This window comes from Apteryx rowi, unplaced genomic scaffold, assembly GCF_003343035.1.
Source record: "Apteryx rowi isolate R43461 unplaced genomic scaffold, aptRow1 scaffold_17, whole genome shotgun sequence".
Lineage (NCBI taxonomy): Eukaryota > Metazoa > Chordata > Aves > Apterygiformes > Apterygidae > Apteryx > Apteryx rowi.
The window spans coordinates 4,721,241-4,735,148 of record NW_020447974.1 but is presented as its reverse complement, the minus strand read 5'-3'; the positions used below and the strand labels follow the sequence as shown (position 1 = coordinate 4,735,148).

Genomic DNA, 13,908 nt, shown 5'->3' with positions numbered 1-13,908 from the left:
GAAAGAGCCAGTTAACCAATGAGTGGCAGGAATTAGAAGCAATGAGATGATCTAAAACATTTTAACACATTTTCCATATATTAGCCCTTGGACTAGTTGTGTTTTGCTTTCTTACAACAGACACAAGTCAGTAAAAGTCCAAAAGGAAAGTTTGAGGTTTTACATTTCTGTTTGTGGTACAGGAAAAGGGTTACGATCTCAGTGGTTGATTCAGTGAAATAACATCTCTTTTATACACATCTGCCTAGCAAGTAGGGCGGTAGTTGGAAATACCCAATCTAAAGCATTAAAGATTTGCTGGCAAATAGCAAAGGCATTTTCTGCTGAGGAAAAAATGTTACATTGAGTAGTCACTTTGCATGCTTAGGAGTTACAGTCAAATATCCAAACACTGAGGAGTTACAGTGCTTTTATTATTTTGTCAAGTACTTAACACACTGGGAAGTGACTCTGCTGTATGTTTCATGTCCCCGAATTCACGATAATGAATTTAAAGAAGAAGATACTTGGCAATGGTAAGTGATACTTTTATATCATATTATTTGGGCATCATACTGTCAGCAGTTTTCATATGTAAATAGGTATCATTTTCAAACTGTTTGTATTTAAGAAACTAAATGAGAAGAGTAAACAGATAAAAGGTAAAACCAGGGTGTTTACAATATAAACTTTATGCTTTTGCCCATGTATTCAGTGTCATAAATATCTTGTTTTTAAATGATATGGGAAATTTGAAATAATTATCGTTGTTTGATTATCAGTCTTATGACTTAAAGCAGAGATACTGTGCATGAAAGTACCTTAATCTAGGACACTTTCACTTTGATGGACAAGATTCCTCCTGGAAGAACATATATAAAAGCAGAGTGTACCAGGAACTTTTGTGAGATTGTAGCTTTCTTCAGTTTTGAAGGCCCCTCTAAACCTGTAATATTCTAAGAGACAGAAAAGAAACAAAAGCATTAATTAAATGATTCATTACTCAAATGCATTTTTAAATCTACAAAATCTCTCTCACTGCTAATTAATCTTCATAAATAAGAAAAAGGAACTAATTTCAAAACAGGATGTAGAGGAGAAGATATGTTTTGTTTGTTTGGTTGGTTTTTTTTGCTTTTTCTAAGTCCATTTTCTTCCCAAATTGTTTCTAACTTTTCTGTTCATTTCAACCCTGCTGTGTAACTGCAGGCTATATTCTTTAAATACTTTATTTTCATTTAAAGAAGCAATGCATAAAAATATATTTCTCCGTGAGAACTGGATAGGGGGAGTATCTAACCTCTGAAAACACATACACATTTCCAAAACAATTTAAAAGTAAACATTAACATGATTATCCATCACCAGTTCAGAGCACAGTTCCAAGCAAGATGACCAAACGCACTATTTACTTGAATCTGTGTATGAACTAGCCTATACAGGAAATCAGTAAATTGGACCAGAATCTCAGCCTCAGAGGGAATACATATTTGTTTAGTCATATACTATAAATACCATCTGTAGACTCGGAATCTTGCCAGCATTATTAATGCAGTGTTCGCTTAATAGAGCCCTTTGTTATGAGCCTCATTAGCAACTGATTCATACAGTACGAGCCTACAGAAGAAGCACGCGGGCTAGTATAACATATATCTATTAATGACGCATTGCCCATCGCGGCTGCGTAGCCTTGCTGCGGAGCTGGCGTGCTCCGCGCCGAGCGAACGCCTCCAGGCGAGGAGCCCCTCGGGAGAGGCAGCCGGCGCAGGAGCACCCGGGCGGCAGGGCCATCGCTGCCGCRGCAGAGGTGGGACCAACGCGCCGCCCGCCGCCCCCTCCCGCGGCTGTGAGCAGATGACATAGGGCTGCGGGGCTGTCACATTGCTGAAATTTATGCTGGGGCACTGAACCGACAGGCCATGGCCTCTTTTCATCACTTTCACAGCTCTTCGTTATAAGGGATCACCAAGGATGTGATCTGCTGCTTTTACTTGCCTAGTGTTTTTATAACGTAACTATATTATGCTGGCTATATTACAGCATAAAACCTACTCTAGAGTGTAAAATAACTTACATGCTTTTCTGCTACAATGTTCCTAGAATTAACATATGGATTAAACCTGGTATGTGATGTATTCTGCATAACATGAGATGTGTTGATGTAGGACAGAGTTAATGACACAAGCAAATGCCTACTGTTTTCTAAGAGCAGTTAACTTTGTTCTCTGGTCCATTAAAACAGTGCCTTGTAGTACTTTTCATCAGAGAAATCCCTACACATTGCAAAAAAGTGTGAGCCATCAGTTCATTTTCATTGATGAGGAAAGTGATTCAGGGGAGGAAAATAAACTTATCTAAGGTCAAAGCAAGAGGTCATTATCAGAGCTGGAAGTCCTCCAGGCTTGTAGTACAGTGCTCTGTCCAAAAATAGGCTAGGGCAGATGGCTACTGCCTTATAGTCTGAGTGGTGTGTATTAGATGTGGCTGACAACGTTCAGTTATAGGTAAGCCATTGCCCAAAATTAACAGTGAACCTAAATTGATGTTGTCAAATCCTTAACACTTTTTTCTTCCGCCCATTTTTTATGAACTGCTGCATTTGCAGTTGTTTTGGCCAAGAATAGGGAAAAAATAGTTTTAAAGCTCCTGCGCTTGTATGCAACCCCCAAAAGTCTGGGTATTCTTATCTCTGGGATGTTTGAATCAAGCTTTTCAAGATTCACTCCATGAATTAAAAGACAAAATTTATAATCAGCTTAAAAGCTGCTGAAGAAAAAGCAAAGAAAACCAGGCTGGAAATCCTGGGTTATGATGCTGGTTGTGTGGTTGGCTTAGAACATGATTTTGAACCATCACTTGGAACTAAAATTCCAGAAGAGGCTGTTTCTTTTGGGAAGTCCAACCTAAGACAACGGATTTAGTTACTGATTCTTCTGGAGATCTTCTCTGGATTCCTACTCAAAAAAAGGGCATCCATGAGTAACAGACACTTGAAAATGTGACCTCTCTGAGCACATCTCTACTCTAGTGTCTGGTGTGCTGTGGGTGCCCTCAGGACAGGCCTGCTGTGACATTGCTGGAGCATACTGACTAGAGCACATAACATGGCGTAAGCCTTAACATGCTGTTTTACATACTCCCAGACATACCAGCATTTTGTTAATACCCAGACACCCTTTCCAGATGGCCTACTCAAAAGACAGCCTTGTGGTCAGGAGGTAGACAAGCTCTGGCACAATCTGATCTTACAGCTGCTCTTGTCCCCTCCATCAGTTGCAATATAAATATAGCACCTGTGATCTGAGTTGTACCTTCTTGTGTGCGCTGTATGGATTAAGGCATCCCTTCCATTTCCTAATGCTCTGGCGCTCAGTTAATTACTGTCTGGTAGCCTTGGACAACAGGTACTGTAGAAATAACAGTTATTTTTGCAATGTTTAAACTGAGGTCATCACAAAAATACAAAACCTATCAAATATCAGGTCATGCAATAAAGTTTTATGACACCCTTCCCCCCCTTATTAATCTTCACAAAAATGCTGGGGAAGTGATCAGGGGCCCTTACTATGCCATAACAGTCTAAGGCTCTTTTGGACAAATATAGAAATAAATGCGAATGAGTATCAGGACATAGGAATGTTTAAAAGCAATGGTAACTAACCAGTGGAACAATCTATCTGAGGACAGAGCAAGTTATTCGGGACTGGAGGAATAATGTCTTTACATTCAGATTTGATGCTTATTTTAACAGAAACACTTTACCTGGAGCAGAATTTATTGCCATCAGTACAGGAATTACAGGTTAACATTTTCCCTTTGTCAGGTCAGTCACACTAGCTAATTAGAACCGTCTCTTCTGGGCTTAAAATCTCTGATTCTGCAGAAAGAAAGAATCCAAGGTCAGGAACCCTCAGCTAAGTTCTCCCTGTCACTAACCCTGAGCTATTTAACATTAGATACTGCTGTGAATCTGTGAGCTGATCTCAAAACTTGGGAGAAAAGCCAGCTCCCAGATGCTACAGCTGACTCCAGCACAGTCTGTCACACCTCCAGGTGGGATGTCGTTGGATGCCATGAAGCACCAGAGGCATTGCGCTCTGCATCTTCCCTGCGAGCTGTTTAGGTGACAGACAATACCGTTTTACCCAAGAGGAAACTGTAAGCTAATCTTGTCTCACCTTGCTGTTAACTATAATGTTAGTGAGCAACATACGTGGTAAGCATGATGAAACAGGTTAGTTTAGAAGCTACAGCATTGTAGAAGTTAAGAGCAAGACAGCTGCCATTGGAGCTTTACCCTGTTATCTTCAACACCACAAATAAAATCCATCCATTCAATTTCATTCTGCTTGTCACAGACTTGAGATAAAGTAAAGCAGCAGAAATGTGAAGGGTCTTCAAAACTCATTTAGCGCAGAGAAGCAGCAGCTCAATTAAGTAGCTTTGCCTCTGCCAGGCACCTGGAATGACAGATACTCAGAAGTAGCTGCTACTAAAGCCTTGCAGCTGAAATGACAACTGTTCCTAAAAATGCAGTAAATTTATCTTATTCAGGCATAGCTATGTAAGAGGGAGATATTGCCTAATTCCTCACCAAACATGGGCAATGCTAAATAAATAAATAAATAAATAAACAAACAAACCAAACAAACCCAGCAACCGATATGGAATCATGCACGCTACCTGTGAGATGCTAAAGGTTAACATGCCACTGACCTCAGTGAGACCGAGATCAGGCCTCACAAAGTGGTGTCTGAGAGTCTAAAATATGGAACAAATTCTGCCACTAGTCAGATGGACTAAATATATTCACCTTTTCAGTACTTCCACACATTAATATCAGTCTGTTCGAGGAGTAAAGGACTATGCAGCAGCAAGGAATATGATAGAATCCAACCCTGAACTCACAGTAAAACGTAAAACCAGTAGATCTAAATGCCCCTTTTATACTAAAGTCATTAAAAAAATACAGAGAAAATTTTCATGTGATTTTTGTATGCAGAGTAAGCTAGTTTTTCTTTTGCCCTTTATTTTTTTTCCCTGATAAATCATAATTTTGGCAATTGATAATTCCCCTTTCATTCAACCTAAAGGGCCCCTTATTTCAGCCTACAGTTCAGGGGAATATAAATCAAGAGGAATGCAAAGTCAGATGAAAAAGGAACATTATGTGACWGGAAACGTGGAATAAAGAGGTAAAGTCATAACTTTTTAAAATATTTGTTTAAAATCAGAATGACACCATACAGGAGAGCTCATGTGATTTTTTTACTACTCTGGTGCTGCAGTAAGTTATAAACTTTATATTGGTTAATTGCTTTGAAAAATTGATGGACCTCACCTCCAGTACCCAGATATTTAGCAACTTCATAGTTCAGACACAAATATTCTGTAGTGTTTCTCTAAGCCCAGCATAATCACTTACACATGGTCTATAGGCACAGTACAAAAATATTAAAATAATAAACAACTAGAAACACTTTGTTAAAAGAGCATCATTCTTGCTGTCCTTCACGTACCACACCATGACTACACACAGCGACACTCTTCACACTGCCACTGCTGTATTTTTTCAATCACACTTGCTCCTAAGGCAGTATTTATGTAGATCACATATGCTACTTTTTTGCACCCAAAACACTGTATGTATACAATAACAACAAGCAGAGACACCGGAATAAGGTCAGTAATCACGCAGAGTGTGAGTGCACATCATGCAACACAAACAACATATTTGGGAAGACAAGCTCTAGGAACTTGCATTAACTTATAGGAAGGCAATTCACTGAGAAACAGTCTAAAAGGCTGCAGAGCTAGATACCATTATAAAAGAGTCAGGTAAAAAAGTTCACAAAAGGATGTGGATTTTTAAAAAAGGACCTGAAGAAAAGAGAGGGCATCCAAGAATATGAAAAAAAGCATGAAGCTGAGACACAGGAAGAGACAGAAGAAAAGTTAAAAGTAGGTAGGGAATAGAGGGTGATAGAGTGATCAATGTACAGAGATCAATGACAAAAGGACTCTACAAAGACTTGAAGATCAGGATATTTTTCTTAGTACAACAACTGAACAAATTTTAGAGGCAGCAAATTTAAAACAATTACAAGCAAGTACATTTTCATATAACACATGAAACTCATTGCCTCTGGATACTCTTGAAATCAAAAACTTAATGGGAGACAGAAAAGGATGAATTACAGTTACATTACACAGGATTCATTTCATCCTTAGAAGAAAAAAACATTCTTCATGCTTCCTTGCAGAAGCTAAGTACTAAGTGACGAAAGGAATCAGAAAGAGATTTACCTAATTTGACATAATGCAATACTTATCCATTATGGGCAGTTTGCAGCTTCTGCTAAAAACAAGACTATCCAATCATAATGTAAAAAGCCTCAACAACTTTGGAATACATACAAAACCTCAGAGTGCCAGCCTACTCTAACCAGGAAGATCCTGGGAGGAAACTCTTCCTGAAAGCAAGTTCTATCTTAATTGCTTTTTTGCAAGGTAATTCCTTGAAGCAATAGCCATTGGCCATTGCTAGAGAAGGATACTGAACTGTGTTTACACTGCGACTCAGTGTGCCAATTCCTATGTTGCTATGTTTTGATGGATGGAAGGGCAGAGTGACAGCTGCAAAACTCAAGACACAGATGACTAATCCAGTCCTGGCTTAGCAGCCATGAGGGGATGACTGTCCTCTGCAACATAACTTGTTGTCTGGAATATGGGAACATGTGAAAATTGTCACTGTGTTTAAGGCACAACTACTTCATTGGCTTGCTGAGCCCTGTAAGGACAGGACAAGAATGAGAATATCTCAAACTATTGGCTCGCTCTCTTATTAACCCATGGAGTATTTTGAGTTGGGTGGAGATCAGACCTGGAGCTAAGTTCCACCATTACTTAGATTTGCTTTGCCCAGTGCTAATGTTGTGTTTAAGTTTATATGCTCCTTTTTTGGGGAAAGGTTATCACTAGTAGCAACAGGCAAAACATTTAGTGCTGAATAGTCTGCATATTTGTGCTCCAGAACCTACCTTTGGATTTGGAAAATAATTTGGGGGAAAGAGGAATCACTTCCTGTATCTGCTATGGTTCCAGACACATCCTGCTTTTAGTCAGGCAAAAGAGAAGAACTGTTATAAAAAAATAGTCCAATGACTACTCTATGTCTATTCCCCACCTCCAATAGAGACTAATTCCGCATGTCAGAAAAGGGTCTCCATTAAGGGGTAACTATGACCCCATCCCAGGACAGATGTACCACCCTCGCTGTGAATGGTAGAGTTTTACTTTTATTCTGAAGCAAGAGTTGCTGCCCCTTAAATATGTTATTCCCTCTAACTGCAGATACTGTTTTCATCTACTTGCCTCTTGGGGTGAAATCTGTGTCCCACTGAAATCAAAGGCAAAATAGCTAACTTCAAAGGGCTCATGATTTCTGCTCTCTTCTTGTTCCACACATTAATTATGCTGTAGATTGTATTTCCTTTTATTTGTTTGAACTCTTTTGGTTCTGCTACATTCTTCTTTTCCTGTTCCTTTCACAAAAAGACAGTAAGGGAACCCAGCTGATTTTCCTTATATTGCCTATTATTTCATAAACCTCTATCAAGGCAGCTCCTTTCTGTAAAGGAGAGTCCATACCATTTCAATCTTTTCATACAAAATTCCAGCCTCTGATCAGTGATCAGTGCCCTTTTTCTGGTATGATGTCTTTGAGCTAAGTAATGAAGATTGACCACAAGATCCAATATCAAAGCATACCATTACTAAAACACGGCAGGCACAGCAGAGGTTCTCTCTCTCTCTCCTTTTTCCCTATGACTTCTAAAAATGTGCTTTTTTGTTCACCACTGGGCACTGACAATTACTGTACAGAGAAGACGAAAAAACTGCAAAAGGTTAGAGTGAAACATCATGAAAAACAGTCCCTCCTTGTGATATTTATGTTTCTGCTGCTGGCCTTGGCAGAAGTCCAGATTCTACATGAACAAAACTCCCAAAGGCTTAAGGACTACAGAATTTAGCCCATAGTCAGGAAGTGCAATAACATGTGACAATGGGAAGAAAAAAAAAAAAAAAAAAAAAAAAAGCTTTCTAATGCTTTTGAGCTTCCAACTCAATCAGTTTGGATCAAAACTCAGGGGCTGTTAAGATTTTGTGTGAATGAATTCTCTATTGCTAAACAAAAGCATGTGTGTGTTACTGTGTAAGACAGTTAAGTAGTAAACAGTATGCAGCTTTATTTTCTCATTAATATTTCATTTTACAATACTAGCACTATAAAACCCCAACTTATATACCAGGTCACTGTTCTCTCTATTCAAATACAGTGATGAACTGTTTCAGAAAACACAAAATCAGCTCCCTAATTCTCCTTCTTTCCAGGAAAGCTACTTGCTATCCAGTGTTCACTACTCAGTGCCAAAGCATGGTTTGTCCACAAAATTAGAATTTAAAATAGTATGGTAATGTTCCATGTTTACTATCATCCAGTGATCCAGGTTAAAACTGTCCCCTTTACATTAGATGTCCTTTGGCTAACTGGTATCCTGAAATCTTATTGGTTGGGAAAGAGATACCGAATTCTCTTCTTTTTCTAAACACTTAAAATATAAATTAGCCACAATTATATTATCAGGGACAGAGGATTTCAGTGCTACTGTAGATGATGTACAGAGCAGAGCAGAGCGAGCTTTGCTTTTTGTCCCAGTTTGTCATTCTCATGGGGCAGATGTTTGTCTTCACAGCGCAAATTTTATCTAGGGGTAACAGGAGACCAATAAACATGAGTCCATGCCAGAAAAATATTTTAAACCCATTTTATACTTTCTCTCTCTCTTTTGTGAGTTTAGTGACAGACCAGTAAAACCGCTATCTTAGAGCCACAGAACACATAGAGGGTAGCAGGTGTCTAAACACTCTCTTGTTGACCATTTCCATGACCAGATGGGGCCAGGTGTAAAATTCAGGTTTCTGTTTACATTTTCCAGAAAAGTATAGGATTTATAGGTTGTGAGAAAATTCCGAAGAGGCTTCCCTATTTCAATAAACTAACATTAACCATTTCAGAGACAATTCTTTTTGTTTAGGAACTTTTTTTTTAATTTACAAACTCCGTAGGTATCTTGTGCCTACCTTACACTTAAAGCAGTCACAAAAATTCACTGAGAGAAAGTAGGTTTCTGAAGCAAGATTGTGACTTGCCAGTGTGTGAACAGAACTGAGGATTGACAGGCGAGGAAAGAGCAGCCTCTGTGTGTTAGATGAAAACCAGCTGATTGTGCCTAGGGATGTGGCAGAAAGGTGGCTGCTGCTCCCACCAGCAGTGGTCGATGCAGCTCACCAGTGCTGTCTGGGAGAAGTTGCCATGATAGTAGAGTAGACTGTGAACCCTTTACTTTGCAGAAAAAGAAAGATGTGACAGAGGGAACTGGGAATCCAAGGCATAGTTCCCATTCCCTGGGATGCTCCACAGAAAGCGTACCCACTTACTGGGCCTTTGATCATGTTGGATCACAAAGTTACAATCTAGCCCATAAGGAGGTGAGCGTACAAGAATTAGTAGGCTGAAGAGACCATGCCATTTCATGGTGAACAATACAAGGGCTTGGCATTCAAACGTGGCTCCTATTATTTTTTGCTCCTGGAGCAGAAGTAGCCTATGAAAGTCTTACTAGCTTAACACTTCAAATATCTGCTGAAAATTACAAGAAACATGCTGGCTGTCTCGGCCTCCAGCAGGAAATCCTGCACTTGATTAGCATGGATTTTCCTCCCCCTCACAGTAAGCCTAACATGCCCGAACCCCATCAATCCTAGGACCAGAGAGTGATGGGTAAAAACAAATGACACAAACTCCTTAAATGGTCTTGTCTTCCTTGGGTAGCTGGAAGCTTGCTGGAAACTGTTTCCCCAATACTGCATCCCATTGCTTTTGTTTATCTATCCTTGCTGACATTTTCCTCAATTAGGAAACAATAGCTCCCTTCCAATGTACTGAGCAGAATTACTGAAACTGAGTCACGTGATATTATGAGGGTGTGTTTTCAATTATTCACTCTGTCTTTTTTTGCCAGGCCTATGAAGAGGAACAGCCTTCTGCAGAAGTCAGGTTTGTCTGCCTCGCTGTTGTAAGTTCCTCTTTTTGAATTTTTATTTTACAATAGGTATAGGGTTTTTGKTTTTTGGGTTTTTTTTAACAGTAAATCCAACTCTCCAAAAGTGCCTTGCTCTTTATTAGAAAACTTCCAAATCTCTAGTTCTTCTTATTGCGTGGAAATCTTAGACATCTGCAGTAGTTCAGTGTAATAGTATTGCTCAGGAATGAATCTGACAAAGATCACAAGATCTAGATTAAAATGGGATGCGAGATATGCTGTTAGCACTTAGTAATATAAAGCTCATCTTGTTCTTGCTAGCAAAGAACAGATCTAACTCTCCTACTGTCTGTTTAACAGCAGAGTATTACCATTCAATCTGGGAGCTACACCAAATTATTTACATCTTGTAAATGCTCGGTTTAATATCCAACCAAAAATCTGAACCAAATGGGCACAGCTCAAATTAAGTATTTTGTTTGCAGAGGATAGATTGAGTTAGGGCTTTTTAAACTTAAAGCTGGAAAAATAAAGCTTGGGGGAAAAAAAAGAAAAAGAGAAGGAACATTTGGTTTGCATTACAAACCACAGACAACTTCCATCAGGCACACTGGAGGTATAAGAATGGCAAGAGAAAATGACAAGCAATGAGTGCACTGAAGAGAAAGATGAATGGCTTGGAGAACTGACTTTGAAGTAATTGTCCATGCCCACAATACCTTGAATTAAATTTGGTGGAAGATGGCAATGAATCATAAAACTTCTCTGGCACTTGTGATGCTGTTTTCTGTGTAAAATAACATTTCAGGATATTTATATCGGGAAACTTATAGACTGTGTTTTTGGTGCCTCCTTTATTTCTGTCACTTATGCAACCCTGAATCAGAAGCTCTGGAAAGGATGCAGCCTTAGTTAAGACTTGGGCTGTGATCTAATACTTAGAGCAAGTATTTAACTGGAAGTCATCAGGTCTACTGGGTTTATTTTCAGCTCAGCCACTGGCTTGCTTTGAAATACTAGGTAAGTCATTCAGGGTTAAATTTGGTCTTTGAGAGGTGATTGAGCTCTGGGGGATGGAAGGAAGGGGAAAGGAGCTGATGGAGCAGGGCAGAAAATATGTTCCCTCTGCACATGGCAGAATTCCTTGGGAGGCATTGCAAGGGAGGGTGGGATGGCAGGGTGCACTTAGAGCTGTGTTTCCTTCACTGTTTCAACAGGTGCTTCTATGTATTCCCTGCATCCCAGATGCCTAACATTAGCTGGAGAGGCACCTTTTGGAGCATTTAGTACTGATGGCAATGCTCCCTCTTAAGCTCAGCAGCTTCAGGTAGAGTGAGAGAGCAGTCCTGCATCTCTCTCTGTCCTTCATTCTAGCATGCCAACCTCCAGAGGGTCATATTTCAACCATTAAACTACCTCGTCTTCTGCTTACCCATGTGCTTAATGGCTCTATTTAATTCCCTTTCTTAGGGAGATAAGAGCGCAGTCAATTTTTGAATAACACTGAAATCCTTGAATGAAAAGTTTTTTTCTTCTAATTTTCCCCCACAGACAAGGTTGTTTAGATCTGAATGTACAATTCAGGCTCATTTCTGACATTGTTATTGCTAGTGTCTAACAGGGATTGCCTGAATCACAGAAGAAGCAACAACCCCCACGCAGACTTTCAATGATGCACATTGCACAGACCTGTGGCAAGTTAGCTCTGCTGCTTCCTATCAAGGTGCTGGGGGAAGGTACTTGCATAAATTACTCCAATATGTCAGCAAGGTGTGAAGTTCCCCTCGTCCTATCCATCATATTGCTTTTTCAAGAGCATTCTGTTCTAATGGGCCAGATTTCATTTTTCCCTTCCTCCAAAATACTTTCAGATATACATGAAAAGCAACATCAAGCTTTACAAGATTAACTTCTTAATACACTGGGACTCTAATAGGGACTTGCCAATTCAAAAACTGCAATTAGGTGGGTGCATAATAAAGTAATCCAAAGTTCTGGGCTAACCAAAACACTTAAAATGGTCCACTTCAACAAAACACAAACAAAAAAATCCCAAACCTTGCAAGTTGTTACATATTTGTAGGGATGAGTGTCAGTCAGCTTTTAACTAATACAAAGTAAACAACAGAAAAGCATATGACAAATTGCAGGCTTTTGCGGCTAAATTTCATCAGCAATGATTCCTTATTTCAGCTCTCAAAATTATTATTCTGATGTAATTCATAGCACTTTTCATCTCTGTACTTCAAAATAATTTACAGAGTAGAGGTTCTGAAAAGTAGCTTCTCTCAATTGTGGAGAAAGGGAGATTAATGCTAGAGAAATAAAACCCAAAGTCAACCACAAAGTCCATGTGGTAAAGCTGAGCTCCATGTCATCCCTTTCACCATCCCCTCTGGCCTCTGTATCCTTACGCATAGGCTTAGATGTCCTTTCATTCAGTGTGCAGTCCGTGTCACATGAAGGGAGCGTGGCTGTGCTGGTGGGCAGTCCTCCATCCACGCCGGGGCTGCATTCGCCCATGGCTGCAAATCCTGTTGCTATTCATAAGAAAGGAGGCTACTCCGAACAAAAGAAAAAAGAAAATGAAACATGGGACATAGAACATGCTGTGTACTGAAGAGAATGGGGGAGAAAATGCTAATTCAATTTGACCGTTTCCTTGTGCCAGGGAGGGGGTAGGGGTGCGCGGTGCACTGGGAGCCTGGTGAGTTTGGGTCCAGTGTTCCCAGCCAGGAGGGCCAGACTCTCCCACACGACAGAGAGGAGACGCTCCCAAAGACACACAGGAGAGGGGCAGAACACCCACCAGTCCTATTGAACTTGACATGTTCTCCCAGAACTTTCAAACTTTAATTTTGCCACGGAACAGTGTTCTGCTGGGAAACCCAAGGCGATCCAGKGCTCAGGACATGAGTTTTGGGAAGCATTAGGGATTTTGTTCAGGAAGAGAGACATTAAGGAGAAGAGCAATATTAGGATGGGCAAGACATAAAATAAGTTATCTTTGAACTTTTATAGGAGTATCACTTACCAAAAATGCCAGAAAGGACTGCGCAAATTAACATGCTTCTCCCTGGCAGATAAAGGGACCTATTTGCACCACTTGAAAAAGCTACATGCAAAATCTTTCTTTTACAAATCCAGACAAACTCAGATGCATGTTGAATTGTGCACTTCTCAAGGAATGTCATAAAGTTCTTTCAGAAAGGTACTCACTGCAAATTATTTATCATCTGTTTTTGTTTTTCTTCAGAGCTTGGTTGATTTCCATGGTTGTATGAGGGGGAAAAAAGAGAAAAATATAATCTTGAGGATTTATTATATGATGGATCTGGCTTGGTCAGAACTCACAGGCCTGTGTTTCTTGCTGTGACTGTGAGGAGTCCTTAGAAAATCTGCCTTCTACCATTTTTATATCACCAGTGGCATTTTAGGTAGAAAGTGCACATATACCTACTTAATTCTGCATAGACAGAAAAAAAACACAAATCCAGTATATAGCACATTGTATCATTTTTTTTTTCTCTCAATGCTATACTTAAGAATCTCTTTTCAAATTATATCGGTTTCCAATTTAGTGTATAACATCTACAGCCTTCTGTGATTTATGCAAATCCTTCGGTTTCAACAGGCCTTTTTTCTAGAATGACAGCATATATTATTAATTAAGTATTGTCCTATGTTAAGGGAATACAAAAGCTTCTGTAATGAAAATGATAATCAAAACTAAGTGAGAAAGTCAAAACAATTCATTTAGACTTCCTCCTGTTGAATTTTTTTCCAGGACTGACACATACCTAACAAAATATTTCTATAA

The 13,908-nt window shown here is 39.5% G+C and overlaps 1 protein-coding gene across 2 annotated transcripts in view; it reads left to right on the top strand.

The window, feature by feature from the left end:
- The first annotated feature begins 383 nt into the window (after positions 1-383).
- Positions 384-13,908, top strand: part of IL16 (interleukin 16) — a 48,494-nt gene continuing 34,969 nt past the window's right edge. The window contains exons 1-2 of one of the 2 annotated variants that reach the window (XM_026060539.1): positions 384-515; positions 10,068-10,121. In XM_026060539.1, the coding sequence (XP_025916324.1) occupies positions 10,072-10,121 (50 nt within the window). In that variant the 5' untranslated portion in view covers positions 384-515; positions 10,068-10,071. Of the gene's footprint in view, positions 516-10,067; positions 10,122-13,908 lie in introns of those variants that run through there. The other variant, XM_026060538.1, reaches the window with a different exon arrangement.